The sequence below is a fragment of the Bos taurus genome, chromosome 13 (assembly GCF_002263795.3).
Source record: "Bos taurus isolate L1 Dominette 01449 registration number 42190680 breed Hereford chromosome 13, ARS-UCD2.0, whole genome shotgun sequence".
Lineage (NCBI taxonomy): Eukaryota > Metazoa > Chordata > Mammalia > Artiodactyla > Bovidae > Bos > Bos taurus.
The window spans coordinates 54,654,383-54,680,379 of record NC_037340.1 but is presented as its reverse complement, the minus strand read 5'-3'; the positions used below and the strand labels follow the sequence as shown (position 1 = coordinate 54,680,379).

Sequence of the window (25,997 nt, the reverse complement as noted above, 5' to 3'; positions counted from 1 at the left end):
CAAAGTGCAGAGATAAGGAGATTTCTGCTCAGGCTTGGCTCCCTGAACTGGCTGCTGCTGATAAAAGGAATCCAGGAACATGGCCCTCTGTCAAGGTCGTGACTAGTTCTCTGAGCCAAAGTTCAATACAGTAATTTCAGTTGAGGAACCTACCGACAGGGATTAAGAAATGAGGAAGTTCATGTATTTCTTGGAAGAGTCACCTGGCCGGAGCCTCGCTGAGCATCCCCACAGCCTGAGCAGGTCTGGGCAGGTCCGGGAAGGGACTGGCCACACCCAGGGCTTCCCCGTCACCACACACACAAACACAAACACATACACAGACACACACACAAACACTCACACACGCACACATAGGCACACATGCATGCACACAGGCACACTCACACACACACACAGTCTAGTCACAGACAGCCTCACCAAGACAGCATTTCCTCTGCATCTTATTTCCTCCATGTACGTGGGACTCGGACAGTTGACCAGAAAGAAGCCTGGTCATAAGTCCTCTAGTCTGGAAGTCAGTTCTAAAATGGAATCAGGTCCCTGTCTGCATCAGGAGGGAGACAGGCCGCTCTGAGGTTAACCTGAGCAGCTCTGGGGTGGGGTGACTTCATTAGTGTCGATCCCTTCCCCCGGGGGTTGTGACCGCACTGCGAGCTCCTACCAAGCAGGATCCAATTTATTGTTGGCCTGTGCCCTCAAAATGAAGAGCGTTTCAGTGTCAGGTGTGAGCACTGCTTTGACAGGTGCGCTGACAGCTGGGCCTGGCGGGGTTTCCCTCCTGGAAGGGTCACGCTCTTGTCTGAGGGACTGGTTCTCCAGGTGGGTCTCCCTCCTAGGAGTGTGACCCAGAGTGTCTCAGGATGTGGGACTTCCCTCCTGGGAGGCTGAGCTGCAATGTCTGAGGGGCTGGCTCTGCAGGCAGGAGGCTCATGAGGCCTCAGCTGCAGACACAGAGAATATGAGCAAAGGCGGCCGTCCTCAGCCGCTGTGACAGGCTCTGTCAACACAGCCATTTGTCACCAGACTTTGCCTCCTCGTGGGCACCTGAGAAGACCCATGGCTCCAAGAGAAACTGCCCACAGCCCACACCGCTTTCTCAAGCCCCTGGTGTCACTCCATTAGCCACTGTCCCCCAAGTGCCCACCAAGAGGAGTTGGGAACCAGTCAAGCCCACCAGGGGCTCCTTAGAGGGGTGTCTGGCTCCAAACCATGGGTCTTCCCACCACCCCGGTGGTGCTTGAGTCAGCCCCCCGCAGGCCCCGAGCCCCTCTCCTGGCGGCCACCCAGTCCTGGATGATGAAGGCCGCCTGTCCCAGGCCTCTCTGCTGGTCCTCCCAGCTGCCCCTGGGGCTGATTCAGTAGCATTGCGATCCCTCGGAGTCTCTCTCCACACTGGAGCCAGACTCTGTGACCCCCGCCTTTCCCAGCAAGCCATGGGCTCCAGACCCCGGCACCAGCGCTCGCCTGCCCCATGCTTGGTTTCTCTGGAGTAAATGTGGGGTGTCCCTGCTCTCCTGCACCCCGCCCACTCCTGTGACCCCCGCCTTTCCCAGCAAGCCATGGGCTCCAGACCCTGGCACCAGCGCTCGCCTGCCCCATGCTTGGTTTCTCTGGAGTAAATGTGGGGTGTCCCTGCTCTCCTGCACCCCGCCCACGCCTCCCTCAGAACCAGAGCTCTTTGTGTCCTGGTGGAAGGGTCTCTGACTCTGGCCCACTCTGATTCTCAGTCTCTTCTCTCTGGTCTCCATTCCCCTCCCCGCAGCTCCATCTGGCTCCTCCTAAAGAACCCCACGTTCATCCTGCTCTGCCTGGCCGGGGCCACCGAGGCCACGCTCATCGCCAGCATGTCCACGTTCGGGCCCAAGTTCCTCGAGTCGCAGTTCAGCCTCAGCGCCTCAGAAGCCGCCACCTTGTTTGGTGAGAACACTCCTTGAGTCTTAGGGGAACGGGTCCTCTGCTTTTTCATCAGTTTTCAGAGGGGCCTTTGATAATCTCTTCCAGAAAACCCCAGGCAGTGCCACCCACATGGGCCACACATCCTGGCCCAGAGCAGACATCCAGGCTCCTACAAGAGAGCTCTGATCACACGAAGCCCTGCTCCCCGATGGGGAGGAAGGTCATTACTGGGGGCTGGCCGGTCTCTCCATGGGCCCCAGGGAGCCTGGGCTTTTGTGTCCCTGGTTGTGGTGGAAGGTGTTTGGGTGGCAGATCCCACTAGACTCCCTTGGGCCTGGCCATCCCTGGGAGCCAGGTGATGAGTGTCCTGGGGGTCTCCCTCCTCCCAGCCCTGTTCATGGCATAGCCCTGTGTTTGGGGGCAACCACGGCCTCACAGAGGGCATGCTGGGCATGAGGTATGTGGGGTCCATCCTGGCCAGGCCCCACCCACAGGGCTCCCTTCCCTGCATAGGTGGATGATGTCAGATTGGGGCCCTACCCCCCCAACTAATGCCCCTAGACACCCCTCCTTTCTGGCCTCATGGCTGAGCCTGTCTGCCCACATCCCCACCCAAGCAGCTGTCTCCCCTTCCCCACAGCAGCCAACAATCCCTTCTTAGAACAGCATGTCCCTGGGGTCCCCAGAGCTGGTCTCAATCTGGGGAGAGGGGCTCACTGAGCCCAGGGGCTTTGAGGTCTCCTCCACCCCGTCCTGTCTGCACCCCATCTCTGGGTGACCTGGAAGCCACATGCCAATGAAGCCATGCACGCCATGTGCTCAGTCACCTCAGTTGCGTCCACCTCTCTGTGACCCTATGGACTGCAGCCCACCTGGCTCCCAGGGATTGAACTCAGGTCTCCCACATTGCCGGCAGATTCTTTACCATCTGAGCCACCAGGGAAGCCCTACTTCGTACCAAATGGCAGCAGCCACCAGCTTCTCCAAATACCTACTTGTGGTCAGACTCTGACTGCATGGGCCCAGTAGTGTGTTTGTCCTGGCCTCCCCAGCGGATGGGGCTGGGGGCCAGTGACCTGTCCTCTTCCCTGTCTGTTCTGCCCCTGCCTCCCTGGGCCTCTGAGTGGCTGGGCTGGCAGCCTCCCCAGGCCCCGGGGTCCCTGAGAGCACTGGTCAGAGTCCCCACATGAGGCGCAGAGCCCAGCACTGCCACGAGAATGGAGCCCCATGACTGCGCACCTCCATCTCCCCATCTGCAAAGCGGAGATGAGACCCAGCTGGCCCCACCCCCAAGGCCCCCAGGATGGCCCTGAGCCCTTTCCTCTCCTTAGGGTACCTGGTAGTGCCAGCAGGAGGTGGAGGCACATTCCTGGGTGGATTCTTTGTGAACAAGTTCAAGCTCCGAGGCTCTGGGATCATCAAGTTCTGCCTGCTGTGCACCCTGGTCAGCCTGCTGGCCTCCCTCATCTTCCTCATGCACTGCCCCGGGGTGCCCATGGCGGGTGTGACCGCTGGCTACAATGGGAGGTAAGGGCCAGGCAGCACCGGGGTGAGGGGAGACCCCTGCTTGTGCTGGGGGGACCAGGGGTCCCTGAAACGGAGGTGGGGTCTGGCACTTGGGGTGCAGTCACTGGGTGGTTATAACAGCAAGGGGACTTCCCAGGTGGCGCTAGTGGTAAAGAATCTACCTGCCAATGCAGGAGACATAAGAGACATGGTTTTGATCCCTGGGTCGTGAAGATTCCCCTGGAGAAGGGAATGGCAACCCTCTCTAGTATTCTTGCCTGGAGAATCCCACAGACAAAGGAGCCTGGTGAGCTATGGTCCATGGGGTTACAAAGAGTTGGACATGACTGAAGTGACTTAGCAAATAAGCAAGCATAACAGCAAGGATGATGACCTCATTGGGGTCCGGTGGCTGGTCCCCGAGCCTCTGTCTGTAAAATGGGACAGCGGCAGCCCCAGCTGTGGAGCAAACTCAGAGAGTTCAGAACCCCTCAGCTGTGGGCCGGTGAGGACCAGACCCCAGCCTGGCCTCCCCTCCACCATCACTCTCTTCTGCCCGCAGCCTCCTGCCTGAAGGCCACGTGGAGCTGATGGCTGCCTGCAACCTCCACTGCAGCTGCCAGCCGGAGCATTACAGCCCCGTGTGCGGCTCCGATGGCCTCATGTACTACTCACCATGCTACGCGGGTTGCTTGGAGATGGCCGTGTCCAGCCCGGGCGGCCAGAAGGTAAGAGTGGCTGCTCAGCATGTGGTCGGTGCCCGGTCGCGGGGCGGGGGTTGGGGCCCCGCCGCTTCCTCCTGTAATCAGCGCTGTTGTTGCGCTCCTCAGGTGTACCGAGACTGTAGCTGTGTCCCTCAGAATTTTTCCTCTGGTTTTGGCCATGCTACCGCAGGGAAATGCACTTCAACTTGTCAGAGAAAGCCCCTCCTTCTGGTTTTCATATTCGTTGTAATTGTCTTTACCTTCCTCAGCAGCATTCCTGCACTAACAGCAACTTTACGGTAAGCCCGGGGCGGGGTTCGCTCTGGTCCAGAACCTTCCCTTTGCAGCTAAGCTGGAGCTCTGCGGATCCCTGAGGGGTGTGTGCCGGGCCCCGAAGAGCTCTGGCAGGAAAGAGCTGACTGCCTCTGGCTGTGCTTGCCACCTGGGGAGGTGGTGATGCAGCCCGGGGCTCAGCCAGGACCCAGAGCCGCCATGGGGGTGTTATGTGTCAGGCAACCAAGCTTCCCCAGGCATTGACTGGTGTTGGTTTTTCATTGCAGGTGCGTCTGTGATCAGCAGAGATCCTTTGCACTGGGAATCCAGTGGATCGTGGTTAGAACTCTAGGTACTGTGCTGTATAAGGAAGCCAAGCACAGTTGTGTGGTGTGTTCACTGCACAAGAGCAGGGGCCAGGCTCAAGAGCCTCCCAGCAGGAGGCTATGTCACCCCAGGGAAGGATGCCATTCCTTAAGAGTCCACTAGAGGGACCCCTGGCCATTTATTTGCCCTGAGGCTGCCGTTGTTCAGTCACTTAATCTTAGCAAATCTGACTCTTTGCTACCCCATAGACTGCAGCATACCAGGCTTCCCTGTCCTTCACTATCCCCCAGAGTTTGCCCAAACTCATGTCCACTGAGTGGGTGATGCCATCCAACCATCTCTTCCTCCATTGCCCCTCAGTGCCCCTCTTCCTCCTCCTGCCCTCAATCTTTCCTAGCATCAGGGTCTTTTCTAAACAGCCCAGAGTGTGCCCTTTCCTCAGCAACACAGACTTCACCAGAGTCAAAGGTCATGGGGCATCTTGGTTGCAGAGGCAAGTCCCCAGAGAAAGGAGCACTTAAGTTCCCATGCACCCCCTGAGAACACCTTCCCGAGGGCCCATGCTGTGTGGGTCACTGGCACTGCACCCCTGCCCCTGCTCCCCAGATGTGCCCAGGCACTGAGTGCACCTCTCCTCACAGGCAGCATCCCGGGGCCCATTGCCTTCGGCTGGGTGATCGACAAGGCGTGTCTGCTCTGGCAAGACCAGTGTGGCCAGCAGGGCTCCTGCTTTGTGTACCAGAATTCGGCCATGAGCTGGTACCTGCTCATCGCAGGGCTGGGGTACAAGGTGAGCAGGGCAGCGCCCCCCAGGGGCACTGTGGGGGAGGGGTGGGAGCCCTAGAGTCCATTCCAAAGAGCCAAGAGCCTTCTCCCACTAGCTTGGGGGTCTGGGCAGCCCCTGGGTCCTTCCAACAGCTTCATCCCCCACTGGAAGGGGTGCCCTGGGTATCACCCCTGCTTCTGGTTCCCAGAAGGGGATCCTTCCCTGTTCCAAGTGGTCACTGTTGGGACGTGATGACCTGATGCCAGTGGAAGCAATGGTGGGACAGCAAGTCCAGGGCTTGTGTCCAGCCCACCCCTATCCCCCTGCCCTCTGGAGCCCTCACCATCCCCCACCCACTCACCATCACCCCCACCACCCCCGTGGCTTGCCCTGGGGCTCTAGTCAGCTGAGGCTTTGGAGAAATGAAAAAACACTCCCCTGAGCAAGAGTCAGGCAGGCCTTCCCACTCTGGGCTGGTGGGCTGGGAGGGTCCACAAGCTGAGTTTCTCCGTCTGCCTCTCTGGTGGGCCTTGAGTTACATCCCACTTCTCAGTCTGACCCTCTGCTTTCAACTCTTACAAGAACCTTTCTGCTGTATCTCTCCACACAAGCTCTGCAGGGAGAAGCTTAGTATTTTCATTTTGAATTTACCCCCATTGGAGGAAAAGGTGCAAGACTTCCCAAATAAAGCAGAATCCTAGGGCCGGTCTATAAGAATGTCTTGGTTTTCTTCTTCGGGTGGAGGGTAGACTCGGGATGTCATACTGGCAGGGCCGCCTCTTTAGGGAGAGCCGCAAAGACAGGATTCTCAGTCACCTTTGGGTTTATCTCCCTGAAGATTAGCTTAAAAATAGCCAAGTGTGAGAAGGGATTTGTGCAGCCCTGGACAAGTAGGTCAATTCAAAGAGTCGCGCCCACACAGGGAGCTGGCCCTCGCTTCCCTTCTTCCCTGTGTTGTGTGATCCCTCAGCCAGAGCAGCCAGCTGGTACCTGGACCACTGTCTGCCCAGATAGCACCCCCACAACCTCAGCACTGGGGTGGGATCAGCTCCCAAAGCCAGTGCTAATTTTAGTGGGGGAGAGGGGAGTGGCCAGGTGCTCCTGTTGGGTCACAAGTTCACTAGAGGAAATAGCCTCTTGTCACTGCAGTTTCAGGTCCATCCACCCAGGCAGTGCCCCTGTGAAAACCCAGCTTTCACACCTTAAACACACACACATACTGAGGCCAGCATGCCTGCCCACAATTCCATCTGCCAGATGGCCTATGACTCCAGCATCATCACGGGGTGATCTAGGCAGTGGCTGCAGTGAGGTGACCACCGATGCTGACCACCTCTTTCTTAGGTTCAGGGGCAGCTATGACAAAAGACCCCACACTGGGGCTTAGATAGAAATTAATTCTTTCTGTTCTGAAAGCCAAGTGTCCAAAATCAAGGTGTCTGTAGTATCCATTCCATCTGGGGTTTCCGAAGGGCTCTGTCGGCTGCCTCCCCCTCCTTACTTCCCCCTGCCAGTGGCTCCTCCATCCTTGGGTCTCCTAGGCTTCTGGGGGCAGCAGCCCGTCTCTACCTCCATCTTGGCTGCTCCCTGAGTGTCTGTGTCAGCCCCCCTTCTCTACATGGACACCAGTCACTGGACCTCATGCAGAATGACTGCAACACCCCTAACTTAATTATGCCCACAAAAATCCTATTTTCAGATTGAGTCCTGCTCACAGGTTCTAGGAGTCAGGACATATCTTTTGGGGTACACTGTTCAGCCCACAGCAAGCACCCCCCTCTTCACCCAGTGCCCTTGTTTTCAAGTCAAATCTTATTTTTCATTCCCCCACTAAAAATATTGGTATCCAAGCTGGGTCTGGCTGTGCAGGACAGATGGATCCTCTGGCCAGAGCAGGGCCTGGCTCTCCAGGATGCTGTGAGGAACCCAGGGCCAGACCGGGGCTCAGAAGCGGGAGTACCTGGGACCTCAAGGTGGGCAACTTGGCCAAGGTCCAGTGGCTCCTTTCTCTCCAGGTCCTGGGCTCCATCTTCTTTGCCATTGCCTGCTTTCTGTACAAGAGCCCACCGGGGTCTTCTGATGGCCTGGAGGCTTCTCTGCCCAGCCAGTCCTCAGCCTCTGACAACCCCTCAGACCTTCAGGAAGCCCCCTCAGCTCTCCAGATCCAGAGTGACATCTGACGGCCCACCTGCCCACCCAGGGCACGGACTTGCCACATAGCACTTCCTGGAAACACTGTCTCATTGCTCCCTGGAAGCGGGGACCCCTCCCCGATTGAGGCCCAGCATTGAAGACCTGCAAAAATCTGCCGGTGGGTCCTGGGGGACTGAGCTGATGACCACGTGTCGAAGCCTCAAGGGCACCGAGGAGGAAGAATGCAAGATGCATCCAAGTGGAAGCCCCTGACCCAGCCCCCCTGGACCTTGCCAGATGGAGCAGGGTGACCGGCTCTTGGCTTGGAAGGAGCAGCTGGCTTCCCGACTGGATGAAGCACCATCTCTCTTTGGTCCCTCACTCTCCGCTCTTTCCCACGGACTTAGCCAGATGGCATCCCTGGGAGTCTCAGGGTCCCTTGGAAACATGAACAGCTGTGCTTGTAAAGCCACCTGTGCCCTCCTATGTGACTGTGTCTGTCATTGCACAGAATGCAAAACCACCTGTGGACTCCAGGGAGCTGCTTCCGTGTCCCCTCTTCTTCCAGTGGAGACGCTGAGCTCCCATCATGGTCTTAGATACCCGGGGCTCCTCACAGCGCTCACAGTGATGCTGGCCTGGTTGAGGCCACTCGGAGGAAGGGACAGGGACCCCACACTGTGGACACGCTGGTGCTTTGGAGCTCCTGGGTGGGTCCATGGCATTTTTCAGGCAGCCTTCCTTGATGTCCCACGGTTCTCCTGATAAAGAGGAGACCCGGGGGCTGTGTCCTGGGGGAACTTCTAACTCATGTATTCTTGTAAACCTGCTGTCACCTCCTGTCCTCAGGCTCACAGCCCTACAGCGGGATGGGAGCAACGTAAGAATGTAGCTACGGACCCATATTCTGCATAAGCACTTATTTATAGAATTTGTTTTTACTTGACCATTTGCTGAGCACTTGTGAATTCTACCCAGAGGGCACTGGGACTTGTGTGGAATGTTTACTGTCCGTGTCCTCTGTTAAAACCGTATGTGTGTAAATATATTTTGATATTTAAAGCATATATTCCTGCCCAGTGTGTTTTATTACCATAAATCTGCAAAGTTCAGCAGTTTTGCAAATTGTCCAAGTGGGCTTCTGTGAGTTCATGTCCTTATGGGCTGCCCTAGGGCGAGCAGTCGCTTGATTGAGGTCCCTCCCACCCCTCAAAGTGGTGACCCCTTCCCCATGTGACCTGAGTCCCCTTCCTTCAGGGCCCAGCGCCCAAGTTGGGGGCAGGGGGCTTGGCCCTCAGCCAGGGTCCCGCTTCCCACCACTGTCATGCAGCAGTGATTCAGTCGGGGTGACTGGATACCGTGGCCGGCACTTGTGTGTGTGGACACGCGCATGCACACCTGTCAGACCCAGCCCAGGGTTACTCTTTCCCTGAATGTCCAGATGTGACAGAGCAGTGACCAGGACGGGCTGTGACCCTGTCTGCTTCATCTCCTGAAGGTGGGAGGTGGCGATCGCCATTCTCACTGGATGCTTCTTGGAAGAGGCAGAACAGGAGGCATCTGCTTCCCGGCTCTGCCCGTCCCGGCGCCTGCGGCTGGTGCTCCGGTGTCTTGTTACACAGGGCACGTCAGCCCCTCTGCCTCCTCTGGGGACCCATCAGTGTGTACGGCATCACTGGTTAAATCTGAGGGTAGTGGCGTCAGCTCTGGGCGTGAGCTATGAGCCAGCCCTCGGCCCCGTTTTTCCCCGCTGGGAGCCCAGAGGACCTGCAGTTGCAACCATGGGCCCCAGAGGGCAGCACAGATGCGTCCTGGGCCACAGGCTTCCTGGAACCCAGTCTCTCTTGGCCCCCTCGCTCTACTGAACCCCAGTCCTGTCTCCCACCAGTGGCCCCTCCCCCAAGAATTCAGGTGGAAACCAAACAGGGTCTCTCCCTTCCACTCCCCTGGGAGACGTGTCTGAGACATGAGGTGGACGCCCATCTTCTTGGAATCCTGATCCTCCGTTTGCTGAGGACTTGCAGGGCCCAGGTTTAAGCAGGAAACAAAGGCTGGTACACTAACTGATCACCTGCCCCACACCAGGCCCGGGGCACACTCCCTTGGGCAGCAGGACCCCTGGTGCCCGGCAGAGCCAATGCTTCTAGATTGTATGCCCTCTGTCTCTGTTCCTGGAGATGGGGTGTCTTGTGTATGCATTCACTGAGCCAGTGCATGCTTATTAAAAATCACATTTCAGAAAAAGTAGCTTTAGTGAAATATAACTGACATGCATGTAATTCATCCATTTGAGGAGAACGGCTCAGGGGACAGACTGGGATGTCTTGCAGAGTACACAAAACAGTCCCTCCTGGTCCACAGTGCCCATCAGTGTTTAAGCGACACAAACAAGTGGAATTTGAGATGAAAGGCAGAAAAGCCCCTAGATTAGGAGCTGGAATAAAGCATCAGAACATCAAACACACCCAGGGAGCTCTGGGAATGCACTGGCGCCCACAGTAATTATGTATCACAAGTCGGGTCTGGCAGGCTGGGTGGCAGCAATGGACTGGGGGGAAGACATGGCCTGGGGGACGGGTAAAGGCAGACACAGGGCCAGGCTCTCGGACCACAGCTCCTCTGGGGACGGTGATTCAGCTTGCATGGGGACCTCTCTGAAGGCGAGACCACTGTCCACGACAGAAGCCCGCCTCTTCCAGTGACCCGAGGCTGGGAGGAAGGAGTGAATACCGTAGAGGAATAGGCACCAGAACCAGGGGGCTTTTCAGGGCAGAAGGAGCAGCCACACAGACACTTGGTCATATCTAAAGTGAGTCCTGGGAAATGAGTTCCAAATCTGATCCTGTAGTTGGAGTCTGGCTCTGGCAGGGAGATCTGACCTTGGGAGACTTGTGGCAACCCCACCTCAGTGATCCCACTGTAAGTAGGGCCCATATGGGGGCCCACCTCACAGGGCGAGATGAGGATAGATCCATTCTATGCAGAGCCCCCAGGATGTCCCTGGACCCAGTGGACCATCCTGGTCACTCTTGGACCCTCAGTGCCCCTTGTGATCTGAGGCTGAGGGCCGGTGGGCCCTGAAGGACTGGCCATTTGAGGGTGGAGGTGGCAAGGCTCTCCCCTGCTATGCCAGCTCCTGGGGGCACAAAGATGAGCTGAAGAGCAATTGCTCTGAATGATAATTTGCACTTAGATTTATTCTAATCAGTAGCACATTAGCCAGGCACATGTGATAACCGTCTAATGACTGTTATATGTATAATCCATTTTATTCTCAGCTGGCTCCCACGGTAATTACATTCTGCTGTGTTTAATTCATAACTTGATCATTTATTCTAAGTCAAGCTGGATTGGTCCACAGGCTCAAGGGAAGTGCCACTCGCTGAGGAGTTCAGCCTCTGCTCTGGCCATGCAGGAAGCTGGTGAAGCCACCAACATCTCCCCAGCTCTCGTGGGGCCTCTGGGCCAGCAGCTCCCACTCTGAGCCAGCCAGAGCCCGCAGTAGGTGGTGATGATGGTGATGGAATCAGCAAAGGCTGAAATAATATCAGACACTTTCTATTTAATGTAATAGTTGCGCAGGACGTGTGCACAGCTCACACCCGGCATACCCGAAAGGCAGGGGCCAACAGCTCAGTGTGAGTCTAACAGGCCTTGGAGGACCTGTGGGTTCAGTTCTGATGTCCAGAGTATTTGACTTCACCTTTCCATGTCTCAGTTTCCCCACTTTTGACACAGGGATGAGACCACAGTACCCGTTTCACTGGGACCCATGAAGACTGGAGATCCAGATTATAGTAAATGCAGTCAGAGTTTTTTTTAATAATTAAAGCAATTCTCATCCTTGCTGCTCAGGCAAGGAAACTGAGGTCCTCCCACAAAACAGTACCGAAGTGGGTGTATAAATGCACGAATGTGGAGGCCTTCTGAGAAGCTGGCTGTCAGCCAGGGAGGCTAAGGAGCCTATACCCACCACAGGCTGGAGGCCCAGGAGGCTGGCAGTCAAGCTCATTCTGGGTCTGACAGCCTGAGAACCAGGGGAGCTGATGGGTGTGAGTCCCAGCCACTCCACGTGAGTGCCCCGTGGCCAGTTTGGTTGACACAGAACGCAAAGCATCACACACACCTGCCAGGCCTCTCTGCCTCTTCTGAGAACTCAGGTGTTCCCAGATGTCTGTCCACCATCCAAAGGGCCTTTTTCAGGCTTTCAGTCCCCGATACTTCCACCAGAGTCCTGTGGGGAACTTGCTTTTAAGGGCAGAATCCACCACCCTCGCACGCGCTGGTTTAGAATCTCGGGAGGCTCTTCTACCTGCATTTAAAGAGCAGGGCTGGCACCACACTCAAGCCAGCAGTGTTTGCTGGGTCCATGCCTGGCCTCTCCCTTCATCCCCTATCTCACAGGCACATCTCCTTGGCATGTAGTGTTGTCTACACTTCTGGGAGTCCTTCATTCCCCTAAAGCAGCATGAAGTCTTCCACAATTAATCCCAGCCGCCCTCACCCCCTGCCCACCGGGCATTGCCGCACCTGGAGGTCCCTAATTAGGAGCCTAATTAGCCCCACGGCCGTTTTCTCATCACAATGGCCCATCGTGAGTCTGCTTTGCAGCTAATGACTGAGTCTTCCTGACAAGAATGGCAATTCCTTCCGGTATTTTCCTCCCACCTTCCCCAGAAAACTGCCAAGGGCAGCGTGCATAAGCCACCCAGGGTCCCACAGCACTGTCCAGGTCAGGTCTGGCCGCACCATGAGGGCAGGTGTCGGGTGACCACCATCCTGTCTTAGCTGGGATGTGAGGGCCTTTGGAGGGAGGGGAGCTACTGAGGGAGGGTGGGAACAGGGGAGTGTGCAGGCAGGTGGGGGCAGGACAGAAAAGGGGGCCTGGCTGCTGTGTCCTATGCCTCCCCAGACTGGATCCCCAGGAAGAGCTCCTGAGTCCACTTTGTACTTGGCCCTTCCACTCTATCTGCGTGTCTGAGCAGGAAGTCTTTTGTCTTAAGGAGGAGAAAGTGAACGCAGGAAGCTGTCAGAGCTGGCATGGGCTCACTTGCCTCCAGCAGGAGCTTCACTGAGGCTGTGGTGAACGTCCTGGTTTTTCTCTGGAGGATGAGCTGCCTGCTGGCCCTCTTGGGAAGGAAATGCACTGGTTTCCAATGCCCAGAGACAGAAGAGTCAAATATAGACAATGACCATGCAGGAAGCTGCGGCCCTCATTCCAGGAACACCAGGTGCACTTGCTTCAAAGGAAGGTTTGACAGGGAATGCGTGGATCAGCCTGTTCTGGCCCATGGAAGCAGCAGAGCTTAGGCTCTGGGGGTCCTGGCAGTCTAATAGGGGAGGAGGGCTCCTTGCAGGGCAGGCTGCTCCAGGTCTCCTATTCCCAGAAACCCCCTCCTCTCCCCAGCTCTCTGCCTTGCCCCCCAAGCTGCAGTTGTGGGTGATCCACAGAGCAGCAGCTGGGCCTCTCTGTCCGGCCATCTTTGGTCTCTGATGACAAAACCTGCCCAGAGCGCAAAAACTGAATCAGACCAGAGCCGTGTGGAGGGTGATGCCTCCAGGCAGTGGGCTTCCCCAGGGGTCATTCCCAGGGCAGCCTTCCCCGCTGAGCTGTTTCAGGGGAGGCCTGAGTGTCTCAAGAGGAATTCGGCCCCAGGAGGAGCCTCCCAGGCTCAGGGGGACAGAGGACATCTGAACAGCTCTTCACTGAGATGTGTCACCTCCAGCACCAGCTCAAATGAGCCTCCTTCCTCCACCACCCTTGCACTCCACTCCCGCAGTGGAGAAGTGCCCCAGACACGCCTTCTGGTTACCAAGGACAACCTTGACTGTCTGATGACCAGGCTGAGACTGGACTTTATGAAGCTTCAGAATGAAGAAAATTCCCACCTCCAAGGGCAGAGGTGGGGAACACGGTGCCCAGTCCACCAGCTTCAGGAAGGGGGCAGAATGAGGACTGAAAACCAAGCCCTGAGCCCCGCAGCTCAGACCCCACACATAGCCCCTCCTAGCTGCCATCACTCTGCAGTCAGATCTTTGCTGTTTTCTTCTCTTAAAAAGCTACTGTGATAAGATATAAAGGAAAGAGAGGGTACATGAAGCCTTAGTAGTCATGTACCCTTTAGTCTGAATTAGCATCAACTTCTTCACCAAGGGCAGATTTGGATGGTGCAGGGGGAGGTGAGAGGGAGGCAGGACACACAGGCCAAGAGCAAAGGCAGGTGGAGGGAGGGCGACCTGCAAGAAAAGCCTCCCAAACAGGACCAGGCACCTCTAAATAAAAATGCCTTCATTTCTGTTGTAATTTGGGCCCAGCCTGGTTCAACCTCACGATGCTCCAGAGGTCATGGAGACAGCTAGAGGCTAGACAGCCATGTGGGACGGTGTGCTTCAGTGCACTTGGCTGTGCATTTATAATACAGACACTTTGGGTTCACCACTCATTTCACACTGGGAGCAACTGGAGAGGTAGCGAGGTTCCTCAATGGACTGATTCTGAGGTTTAGTCTCATCATTGAAAGGGAAACACCCACTGATTTCCAGCTCAGAGTCTTTGCAAGTGGAGCATCGCGACTCAACACACACCTTTTCGTTTAAGCCAGACTCGGTTTTGTTAACTTTGTTGTGAAACTGCCAAACACACAGAAGCGAAGCGAGCACAGAGTGCCCATCCCCTGCTTCCACCTTCCGGGCCCAGAGGCACTCTGGTTTTGTCCACTGTCAACCTAGGGTCTCCACTGAATTATTGTTATTTTAACACGAATTTGACAAAGTCAAAAATCCCTCATCCATCTGTCCATCCATAGGCAGGTGAAGAATAGGGTGAAATGTTGACCTCGGGGTAATTCCCCGAGGCTTTTATTTTCAAGGATATCCCACAATAGAGCCGACACCCCCCACCCCCTAAACCCGAATGACAGAGCCAGGTACCCATCGCCCCCACCCCTGGGTGGGAAGGGAGTGGACTTGGGCTGCTCGAGAATTTTCAGACTCAGAAGACGCCGGGCGGGGTTTCTGGATTATTTTGAAAGAAGTAGCACTGGGGCCCTGGGATTATGTTTTCTCAAAAACTTGTTTTTCATAAGTAACTGACTGTGTAGGCAAATCAGTCTGTGGCGGTGACGTGCTGGCATGAAGCTAATCATTAGCTGCCACAGGAAGGAGGCGATCATCCCCACCGGCTCCCATCAGACAGGAGCAGCCCAGGAGCTGACGTCTTCATTACCCAGCCTTGAAATTTCCAGAGAAGATGGCAATTCATGCGTGGCCCAATCGTCCTCCTCCCACTGATTTCAGAAAAATGAAGCCCTGGGCTTCCTCTCGACGCTTTGTGGCCATTTCTCCATCCTCACACATAAAAGAGGCAGCCATCAAGTGGATGAGGAATCCTTGAGTGATGTCTGAAGGGCCCATGGCAGGCTCAGCACGTCCATTTTTGCTCAAGCACCCACGGTTTCGATTCTTGAGTGTGGGGGGTGGATGGAAACGGAAGTCAAGCCAGCTTGAGAAAAAGTGGGGTGGGTGGGCACATTCCAGGTATGGCAGGATCAAGCATTAGAATGATGCCATCAGGGCTCAGGGCCTCTTCCCATCCCCAGCTCTGCTGGAACCAGCCTGGCAACCAGTGGCAGGGGCCTGCCTCTCTCAACGAGCAGGAAGGACTCTAGGCGTACAACTTGTGTCCCCAGGGCAGCGGGGATGGGCACTCTGATTAGCAGGGATGGAGAGGAAAGGACCAGCCCCTCCCCAAGGCCATGCAGGATGGGTTCTCAGGAACACAGACCCCTGGGATCCAGCAGGAGGGCCAGTCTGGGGCGTGGGGGGTGGGGGGTGGCACTGTGGGTCTGGACGAGCAAAGCCAACAGATGTCCCCTCCTGGGTCCATGCCCGCTCTCACCAGCAGAGCAGCGCCATTCAGCCTGTTGTGGAGAGTAACAAACGGGCAACAGATTGCCCGTGTGGAGGATGAGCCTGTTCCACCAACATGGCATTTGAAACCAAGATAATAGAAAACAGAATCAGATTCAAGGGTCGTGACAGGTGTCCACAGCAAGGTTATCCACTTGGTGGCATCCAGCAGCCTCGACCTTTTTTTAAAAGAAAAATATTATAACGTATCAGCTCTCTTAGCTGTTGCAGCCGTGATATATGGGTGTGTATTTAATATTCAATCTATGGCTCTGTGTGTGTGTGTGTGTGTATGTGTGTGTGCAGGGGGCGGGGAGGGAGAAGGCAGATTCAAGGCGACGGTGTGTGTGAAGCGCCTAGAACAATGCCCGCAGCAGATCCCCGCTTTGATGTCGGCAGCGCGGGCAGCATATCTGCACGGCGAGCACGCGTGTATTTATGGACCCGAGAGAGGCTGCGATTTCAGCAGATCGCGTTTGCTCTGCATGCATAATCTGATTATATTTTAACTGCTCATTTACACGAGAACACATTTCCCTCAAACGTGCTAATGCTCTTTTTTTTTCCCCTCAATGATATTTTTAAAAACCAGATTGCTGGGCGGTACAACTGCGCTGAGAGAGCTTTCTGAAGTGAAAACAAGCGGCTCTCCACGTGTGGACGTGATGCTGCCTGCCCCAGAATTACACTCTGAGGGGAACAGACCATGTATATGCAGAGCCTTCAGCCCTGCCCCAGGAAAGGGCTTTCCCGGGACTGGGCCCCAGAGAAGGCTGGCCCTGGCCCTCACCCTCGCCTGGTCATCCTCCCAGAGCCACAAGGACAGCCCTGAGCAGGGACGAGAGTGAACAGCCCATCACTGCTGCCCCTGGAGAAGGGGGGCTTCACGAACACCTGCGATCACTGCAGCCCCCCAGGCTGTGGTTCTTGGTTACAGCAGCCCCTGGACCCTCCTGGGGCCCACAGCAGGGCTCCTCAACTGTCCATGATTAATAGGTCCAGAGGAAGTCCCTCTGAGCCCCCAGGGCTCACCACTGGCCAGCCTTGCCCACTCCATCCCCCACTGGTCTGCTTATCCTGTAGGAATCAGGGGCCCATCCAGGACCTCAAAGCACATCCCCAGGAGCTGCAGACTCTACCTCACCTCAGAAATGACCTTAGGGGGCTCTTGTGGGGCAAGGGAGTCCCAGGAAGGTGAGAGGCAGGCAGTGGCAGCCAGAGAAGGACCCGGGCCTGACGGGAGAGGGCGCCCCTCTCCACCCTGCCCACCTGCAGGCCAGAACTTACTCCCAAGACACGCCTACCTGCAGGGCGAAGGGGAGAGGGGGTGACCCCACTGGGGTCACTAGAGTCTCAGACGTGTCCTGGGGACTGCACCCTGGAACCTACAAGCCACCAGGCCTGCTGCTGGTGCTTCCACAGGATTCTCTCCAAGGCTCCTTCCCCAGAGCTGGGGCCACCCGGGCAAGTGGGTCACCTGCCTTGTCTGGCACCTGATTGTTTCCTAAGAGTGCCTGGAGTCACCACGACGCTCCGAGGCAAGAATGACTAAGGAGACTCGGGTTTTATTTTAGAACTCATATGAAGTCATTAGGAAATGGGAGACATGTTTTTCTATTTAAGTACTTTTAGGCAACTGGAACTCCTGAGTATAGACAAAGGCACAGGTTTCAGGTCTCTGGAAGAAGACCTGGAACTGTCAGAAGTCGTGTTTATGCAAGCACCACCCTCCCTGGGAGATAACCTCACAGAAGGAAGGCCCATGGGGCGGGGGGCAGGGGCCTGTGGGGCGGGGTCCCAGCAGCTGTGACCCTTTCTCTTTCAGCTTAAGTCACAAGTGTGTTCACAAGCACCTCTGGGAAAGCTAACCAGAAATTGGTAAATTTATAAGAGGCATAAACTCAGCTTCCCAGGAAGAGAGCTGACAAAACACTGCTTTTCTCTGCAAGCTGAGCAGATGGAACTGTTTGTCCTTCTGCATAGGATGCGCTGTTGTCTTTCACACAAGAGAAAGTCTCAAAAAGAAAATGTCTTTGTGGGAGGGGGTACTCAGGGACCCTCTTTATAACCTGACCCAAGTGTGGAGGCAGAGGAGGATGAATGGGGAAGGCAGGGGACTCAGGGTCGGGGGATAACTCTGTCAGTTTCAAACCTGGTTGCCAGAAGTCAGGCTGCAACTTCAAAGAAAATTCTAAAAAGCATCCTTTGTGTTGATCAGCCTGAAATGCATGCCACAGCAAAGCCTTCACAGGAGTAATTTTTAGGAACCTGGGCTGCATGGAAGCTTGTTTTGGAGATCAGATTTTCTCTTTCTCCTTAGATGATCTGACATGCCCTTTTTTCCTCCAAAATGTCATCTCTCCTGACGTGTCTCTTTGCTGAAGTCTTCAACGCCCCAGGTGGGGTCCGCAGTTGCCAGGCCCTTCTCGGCTGCAAGCGTTAGTGGCTATTGCGTGTACAAGCGCACTGCTCAATAAATCTAGAAAAGTGCACAGTGAGATGGTTTCGATTGTTAGGAGAAGGGGCCGTGCTGCTGCTGGGGGTGAAATGACAGTTGTGTGAGGTGTCCCCACGGCCTGAACCCCTCTCCCAGCCATCTCCCTGCCTGCTTCAGAGGGTGGAGCCCAGAGGGACTAGCCCCCAACCTGCAGCTGGGAACTCAGCCTTCCTCATGCATCCTCCACAGGGACCCTGAATGAAAGCCATGCCCGCACTCTCAGGGGCCCAGGAGCTCAGCCCCTCCTCTTCCTCATCTAGCCCACTGGCGGTAAAGCCGGAGTTTGTGGAGCAGTCACCTCCACGTGGAGCACCTGAAACACGGTGCTCATAGTGACCTGGTGACGCCGGGTCCACTGAGGCTTGGTCGGTTTATAGACCTGGAGCCCATGGTCAGCAGGGTACACTCCTGGCAGCCACACCCTCCCCATCATCTGGCTCTTCCTTGTGACCACAGCTCAAATTTCCAGAAAGCCAGCCAGGGCCCAAGGGTTAAGGCACAACTGGAAACATGAGGGATAAGGATGTGAGAGCCAAGGCTTGTGCCCAGCCTCGAAGGAGACCTGCCACTCCCGCTCCACTCACTAGCTCTCACACAAGTGTTGCTCTATCTTTAACATCCTCCTTGGAATGCTCTGCGTTTTGACATGTGCACTTTCCAGGCTGTGGGTGGGAAATCAACAGCCAAACACTACAAATTACACAGACTACATATCCTTAGGGTCTTTAGATAAATGCATACTACTCCCCACCCACCTGTAGCCTCATAGGAAACCTAATAATAACCTTAATAACAATAAAGTGTTTGTTTTGCCACCACGTCACTGAGTTTGGGGTCCTTTGTTACGCAGCAATAGGTAAATAGATAGCTGATACAGGTATTGCTGTGAACCTATATTTTTATTTTATTTTAGGAAGAAGCCTTCTTGTAATAAGAGCTGCCCAAGGGCCATATGAGGGCCAGAGGAAAGACAGGATGGGACTCCAGGACTCCAAGGACTGAATTCTTGTAGCCAGGAAAGTAAAGTCCTTGTCACACCCTCTGCCCCTCATCCTGGCTGCGACTCTCCTAAGATGGTTAGATAATCCTGCCTCCTCGATAGCTTCAGGCCCAGGGGTGCAACCCAAAGGGGTCTGTCTTGGGTTCCATAGCTACATCCTCTTGCATTTGGAAGCCTGTTGGGGAAAGACCATAGGTGTTGCCAGTCTTGCTGTTCATCATCTAATCTCTTTCACTAGTTCATCAAAAGTCCACTGAGCATCCACTACATCCAGGTACCTTTCAGAGCTTGGGAGAAGTTAGCAAAGCAAACAAACCAGGAACCCCCACACACCTGCCCATGGCAGTGGTCATCCAGGCATCTTCCCTCCAGTGTCTCAGACTTGACCTTCACACTGAAGCTCAGGTGACCGCCCAGCTCAACAGCCAGGACCCTACCCTGCCTACAACACGCTGGGCTCCCCAGGAAGCCGGAGACACCCCAGGTGCTGCTGCCCTCTTGGCCGACACACCAGCTTCCCCAAGAAACTCAGACACCTGCCAGAACATCTCAGCCCTGGGAGACTCGGACAAGCAAGCTCGTTGCGGACACACAGCATGTGGAGTGTCAGGGGGAGGCCGGCAAGGCTCAGAGGGAGTTAGGCCCGGTCAAGGGTGTGGTCCAGTCACTGATGGACGCAGCAGACCAGCCCCGCCCTCCGTGCGCACCTCACCAAAGCTTTTCCTAAAGGGTCCCAGCTGTTCAGGAAGCGCATGTCCAGGGAAATCATAAGCGAAAGAGGCAAACAGTTTGGACTCAGAAGGTTCCGGCTGCCGGGCCATCTGGACAGGCTCCCCGCTTCACAGAAAGAGGATTTTAAGCCTCCGGGGACTCCGGACAAGGTCCTGCAACCCATGTGGTTCAGCGAGGCGGCCCAGGTGACATTTCCTCTGTGATTTCAAGCAAACGCCTTGTCATAATATTTGTGCTAAGTTGCCTTTTATGATTTTTTAAGCTTCTAGGCTGGCTCGAAAAGAAATCTTTGCAAAGAAGCCCAGCTTAGCAGAAAGGTCAGGGATGTGAAAACCAAACAGTGAGCTTAAGCAGCCAAATGAGAGCGCATTTCCATCAGGAATGTCCTGAGTGGCAACAGCTACTGGCCAGCAAAGTGGCCATTGGCTGCTGCCTTCCTCTGGGGGGAGAGGCGGGGATCTCAAGAGAGGTGACCCAATACCACTGTCCACGGCAAGACTCCATGTCCCCATGGGTTCAGGATGACCTCCGGGGGCCAACACAGGCTGACACGGCACCGCTTTCTGTGGCGAGGACACTCAACTCCCAATCCTAGGACCTGTTCACTGAACCTATGGGCTCGCCTTCCAGAGAGCAAACCTGGGCTAACTTGGAGAAGTTAAAGCAACTTTTGTTTTCCCAGGTATTTCAGCTTCACACCCTCCGAAATCCTCACACAGTCCGCACAAAAGCATTCACTCCACAGGTGTCCACTGAGCGCCTGCTGTTTGCAGCACCAACAGCATCCAGAACAATGGGGACCCAGGAGCACCGATTTGAACTGTGTACCCATTTCACAGATGACTAAACAGAGGCATGGGGAAGCTAAAACACTCACCCAGATATTAAGCAGCAGGTTGAAACCACTCCTGTTGCCTCTGAGCTCACTGTGCTGGCCTCCAGCAAAGGGACATTTGTGTTCCCTGAGAGGGTACATTTTTAAGCACGTATCTTATGTGCTAAGACTCCGTGATAGGAACATCAGGGTTCAGTGGAGCGGAGGAGCTCAGAGCCAGCTGGGAACTGGAGACTAAGCACTGAGCCTGAGTTTCTCCCCCCACTGGTCTGAAGCCTGGGCTGCTCGGCCTCACCCCCTTTCCTCAGTGCTCCCTTTCCCTCAGGTCCCTCTGGTATCTGTTCCTTATTCCCAGCCCAGCCAGGTCCCTCTACATCCTGCCGGGCTGGACCCTGAGGATGACATCTGATGGTCCACGTTCAGGTGATGATGACAGGCCTGGACCCTACCACCTGCACCCACAGTGGCACACGGCCACCCCAGGGTGCACAGAGGCAGGTGGTACTTTATCCTCTGCTTTCTGATCGCCTCAGTCATCCCCTCCCCCAGTTACTTGTGCTAGAGTAGAGCCCCCTGGGAGCCCAGCTTCTGGCATCCCCCCACCTCAGCAGGAAGCCCACTGTTTGGGCGGGCTGGAAGCGACCCGGGGGCAGTTCCCTTGGGGAAGTGGGCATAGGAAGCTGGGGAGACCCGGAAAAGGGGGGCGAGCTGCCTGAGGAGGGTGCCTGGAAAGAGCCAATATTCCTGGCGCACCTCACTGGAATCCCAGTTCCCTGGGGCACTCCTTCCAGCCCAGATGGTCCCTGAGAGTGAGCGGGGGTGATCAGCCAGCCCTGCCCCGTTGCGGGGCGGGGACAGTGGCTGGGGCCGCCTTCTCTCCCCTCCAGCGCCCCCCACGGCTGGGCGCGCCCGTCGCCGCCGGCTCAGTGGAGGCGCAGAGCTCCGGAGGGCGCTGGCGCTGCGGGAGGTGCGCGGAGCGAGGTGCGCGGAGAGCGCGAGCGAGAAGAGAGCGCGCCGGGCGTGCGCTCCGCTCGGCTCCACAGGCTTTCCTCGCGCAGCCCAAGCCCTAGCCGGCCGGGCGCTCTCCGTGAGAACCGGTTCTGCCGCCCGGGGACCGGAGGAACCGTGGGATCGGGCATTCGGAGAAAGCTGGGAAAGCGCGGAGCCCGGAGGGAAGCTGCAGCCCCCAGTGAGTGCGAGCGCCGAGCGCGCCAGGCTGGCACGGACCGGGTTGGTGCTCTCCGGCTCGACGGCACACCCCCTCGGCCTCTCACGCCCACCCCTCGGGCTCCCTCTATTCTGTCCCTGCCTAAGACTCACCCACTCTCCCCCTGGCTTCCAGCCGCGGACCCGGGGAAGCGCAGCAGCACCCGGCCCCGCGCGCCCGACATGCGTCTCAACAGCTCGGCGCCCGGTCCCTGGGTCGGCCGGACCGGCGACCCGTTCACGCAGCCGCCGTCGGTGCTGGAGAGGGCGCTCCTGGCTCCGGGCTTGGGCAATGGCTCTGGCAACCTGTCGGAGTCCGTACCAGCGGCGCCCAGCAGCGACCTGGATGTGAACACGGACATTTATTCCAAGGTGCTGGTGACCATCGTGTACCTGGCGCTCTTCGTGGTGGGCACGGTGGGCAACTCCGTGACTGCCTTCACGCTGGCGCGCAAGAAATCGCTGCAGAACCTGCAGAGCACGGTGCACTACCATCTGGGCAGCCTGGCACTGTCCGACCTGCTCATCTTGCTGCTGGCCATGCCTGTGGAGCTGTACAACTTCATCTGGGTGCACCACCCCTGGGCCTTCGGTGACGCCGTGTGCCGCGGCTACTACTTCCTTCGCGACGCCTGCACCTACGCCACCGCCCTCAACGTGGCCAGCCTGAGCGTGGAACGCTACCTGGCCATCTGCCACCCCTTCAAGGCCAAGACCCTCATGTCCCGCAGCCGCACCAAGAAGTTCATCAGTGCCGTCTGGCTGGCCTCCGGCCTCCTGGCCGTGCCTATGCTCTTCACCATGGGCCAGCAGAACCGCAGCGCCGACGGCCAGCACCCGGGCGGCCTGGTGTGCACACCCATCGTGGGCACCGCCACAGTCAAGGTCGTCATCCAGGTGAGCAGCCTCTTCTGGGGGGCAGGGGCAGGAGTCAGAGGCCACCAGACCGGGATCTCCCCTGGGAGCAAGGGTCCAAGGCGGACCCTCAGGGAAGCCTCAGTGCCTCATCCCAGAAGTAGTTTCCTGTCTGTGTGTCCTCTGGGTACAGGAAGTTGGAGAAAATTTCATGTCCCAAAGAAACTGTATTCCTATGAAGCTGGGAATGAGTCGGGATGGGGGAGGAGCAGGGGACTCGAGAGCAGCCTGATCCCCGGCTTCTTCCCACCTTTCACTCCAGGGCTGCCAGGCCTCAGCCCTACTTATTTCATCGTCTCCTTCCACCAAAGGGGCTGGAAGCCCAGATTACCGACCTCCCTCGAGCAGAGGCTCTGTGGATGGGCCTCAGCTGTCCCCAGAGCCCCTGCGGTGTAAGGCAAATGTGTGTGCTGGTGTCCTCCTCTTTCTAGAGAGGGTCCCTTCCATCAGCTTCTCGAAAGGCTTTGTGCTTCCCACAGGTGTGGTCCCTCTCCTCTACAACAGAACCCCTATCCCAGACTGCTCCCCCAGTGTCTTCTGGCCTGATGCTGTCTTGGGCCGGTTCCTTAGTTTAGCCTCAGTTTTCCCATCTGTGAAATGGGGTAATCACAGCCCTGGTCTCAGAAGGTAAAGGATTCAAGAGAGAGGGTATGGGAAGCCCTTGTCTGGCTCCTGGTGGGTAGAAGTAGTCAGAGGTGCTGTCCCTGGTGGTGGTGGTGATGTTGTTTCTGCTGGAAAATCCTAAGGTATTGGGCCTGGTGGCAGATTGGAGGGCCTGCAGTCGGGTGACCAATGCCCTTGGAGGGTCTGGTGAAGCATGTGGGGACCCAGGTTGGAGACCTCCCTGGACATTGGCTCAGCCAGGCAGGGGGATTCCAGCCCCAGGGAGAAGGCTTCTCAGGCAGGGCCCTGGCCTGGGAGCAGGGTGTCCACCAGAGCAAGTCAGGGAAGAGATACCACCTGGAATGGCATGGTGGCCTCAGGATGTGGGTAGCCATGAAAGGGCGGGGGCTCCCTCCACCCCAGAGTGGGATGGGAAAGGAGGGTCTGGGCTGAGCCAGGTTGGGGTGGGAGTCCAGAGAGACTGGCTGTCCTGTCTGGCTATCCTTTCACACCCAAGTCATCAATAGCTTCTCAGCAGAACCCATGCTGCTGCCTCTGAGTATGACAGGGGTGCCAGGCTCAAGGAGCTGGCATGCTTGGGGGTGGGGAAAGTGCCATCTGCACGTCTATCCTGGGCTGCAACTGGCCCTCCACAGGCTACTACCGAGATGGAGCCAGTGGGCAGAATTAAGCTCCAGACTCCTCGCCTGCCCTGGCTCCAGGTATTCCTGTGCGGAGGGGCCCCCCGGCAGCCACGTGTAGCAGGAAGATGAGTCACAGGCTGCAGGCAGGAGCAACCAGGGTGCGTGTGGTGACAGAGTGGGAATTACCTTCCGGCTTCCTCTGGGGTCTTGTGGGCTGTGCTGGGGCTGGGGAGTTGGGACACAGCAGCCACGACACCTGGCTGTGAAGGTGGGGCAGGTCAGTCATGCCCACCCAGGAGATGCTCCCCTGAGACCCCTGCCCCCTTGGACCCCTGTGGGCTGGGCCAGGAGCAGCTGGGGGTCAGACCATCAAGAAAACACAGCCACAGAGGGAACCCCCTTCAAGCACCCTCACCCTCTGTTAGTGCCACATGGTCAGATACCCCAGGAACTTGGCTTGGCTTCCCAAAGGGCCCTCCCTGAATCCTTTTGGTGGGAGGCTGCCATGCTGATGTGGCCTGGGCTGTGTCCTGGTCACTTGTCCACTAGGCAAGTGTCTGTGGAGCTGGCTCTACAGAAGGACCGTATCTGTGGCCGCAGCTGTAGCACTGCTGAGCGTTTACTCAGCACTTGCTGGCTCCGGAGTTTCCATTTTTCTTTAATGGCCTCGGCCATATGCTCAAGAAAGACTGATGGGCCAGTTATTAGAGGCGTACTTATTTCTGACACCGACCACTCCCGCGAGGCTCCGGGCTCCTGTGTGCTGCTCCATGTGCCGGAAGGAACATTCCTCATGGGGAAGCTCAGCCCTGGCCTTGCCCCCTCCCCCCTTGTCCCTCTGCGCCATCCACTGTCCCAGGAGAGGTTCCCAGGGGATTTTATGTTCCCCACATGGGCTTCTGGGCCATTTGGCAAATCCGGGCCAATGTCCACTGTTTTAAACAGTGACATCTATGCAGAGAGGGGCTGGGCACCTGTATCCATGTGTCTCCCTCTCATGGGCTATGTTGGGAAGTGTGGAGAGGTGGGCCAATCAAAACAACCACTCTTTCCAAAACTGGGGCCCCCTCCCAGCCCGAGTGTCTCCCACCAGTTGTGTCAGCCCTCCATCCCGTGAGGTTCCATCCTGGACACTTGCAATCAGAAGTAGCATTTAGAAATGAGGTGCTTCGGTGATGAGATTTCTGAGCAACTTGGAGCTGTCATTGCTGGAGTTTTCTGAGTGTGTGGTTGGAGTGGACGAGGTGAGAGGAGCTCATGGTGAGGACAGGGCTTCCCGGGCCAGCAAAGGCCCTGGATCCTGGGCCCCTGGTCAACAGGGAAGCCTGGGAGGTGGAGCCTGAGGAGCCTGCCCCGTTGCCCTGGGACAGTCCAGCACCTCCCCAGGGCCCCAGAGGGGACTGGATTCAAACCTGCAGGGTAGTGGTATCTCCCTCCCCACTGCCACATCTCCATCCCCTAGTAAATCCTGTCTCCCCAATGCTGGGGAGGGGTAGGGGGAGGTGGATGTCCCCCTCCCGGGGCCTGCTGCTCTAGGAACAGGGATGGCGGGTATCTAGGAGGTGCCCCAGCTCAGAGCAGCCCCTCTGCATGCACGGTGCCCTTGGGGGGAGAATTAGGGGTCACAGGGCATGTGTACCTTTGTTAGAGATCCACTCCCCTCCCACAAGGCCACATTAAAACATCCTCCCCTGGAATCACCCTTCAGACCTGCATCAGCATGGGGAGGGCTCAGGGTCATCACTTCATTGTTACCGTTTTCCAGGACCTGTGGCCCTGACAGCAGCTGTGAGGCTGGGGGCGATGGGGGTGGTGATGGGGTACCCCTGTAATCTGCCTTCGCAGTTGGCCTCTTTCACATTCAGTGCCAGCAGCATTGCTCCTCATGATGGGCTGGGCCCAGCTTCAGAAGGGGCAGCCGGCCCTGGGTGTGGCTTGTACGGGAGGGGCTCATGTCCATGGGCACATCGACTCTGGGCAGCCTCCTGAACACCGAGGCCATTAAAGTCTGACGTGATCTGTGGAGGCAGAGGCCGCCGAGACCTGTCT

General features: G+C 56.7%; 2 protein-coding genes across 7 annotated transcripts in view; both read left to right on the top strand.

Annotated features, from left to right (window-relative positions):
- Window positions 1-8,675, top strand: part of SLCO4A1 (solute carrier organic anion transporter family member 4A1) — a 31,675-nt gene extending 23,000 nt beyond the window's left edge. For 2 of the 5 annotated variants that reach the window (XM_059892492.1, XM_059892493.1), the window contains 7 exons: window positions 1,766-1,920; window positions 3,231-3,426; window positions 3,968-4,133; window positions 4,236-4,408; window positions 4,670-4,734; window positions 5,351-5,499; window positions 7,491-8,675. In XM_059892492.1, coding sequence (XP_059748475.1) covers window positions 1,766-1,920; window positions 3,231-3,426; window positions 3,968-4,133; window positions 4,236-4,408; window positions 4,670-4,734; window positions 5,351-5,499; window positions 7,491-7,655 — 1,069 coding nt within the window. In that variant the 3' untranslated portion in view covers window positions 7,656-8,675. Of the gene's footprint in view, window positions 1-1,765; window positions 1,921-3,230; window positions 3,427-3,967; window positions 4,134-4,235; window positions 4,409-4,669; window positions 4,769-5,350; window positions 5,500-7,490 lie in introns of those variants that run through there. The other 3 variants (NM_001192727.2, XR_009496779.1, XM_059892494.1) reach the window with 3 other exon arrangements.
- A 12,837-nt stretch (window positions 8,676-21,512) lies between these two features.
- NTSR1 (neurotensin receptor 1) overlaps window positions 21,513-25,997 on the top strand; it is a 51,902-nt gene continuing 47,417 nt past the window's right edge. Inside the window, exon 1 of one of the 2 annotated variants that reach the window (XM_025000658.2) lies at window positions 21,513-22,683. In XM_025000658.2, coding sequence (XP_024856426.1) covers window positions 21,970-22,683 — 714 coding nt within the window. In that variant the 5' untranslated portion in view covers window positions 21,513-21,969. The remainder of the gene's footprint in view (window positions 22,684-25,997) is intronic. The other variant, NM_001192659.2, reaches the window with a different exon arrangement.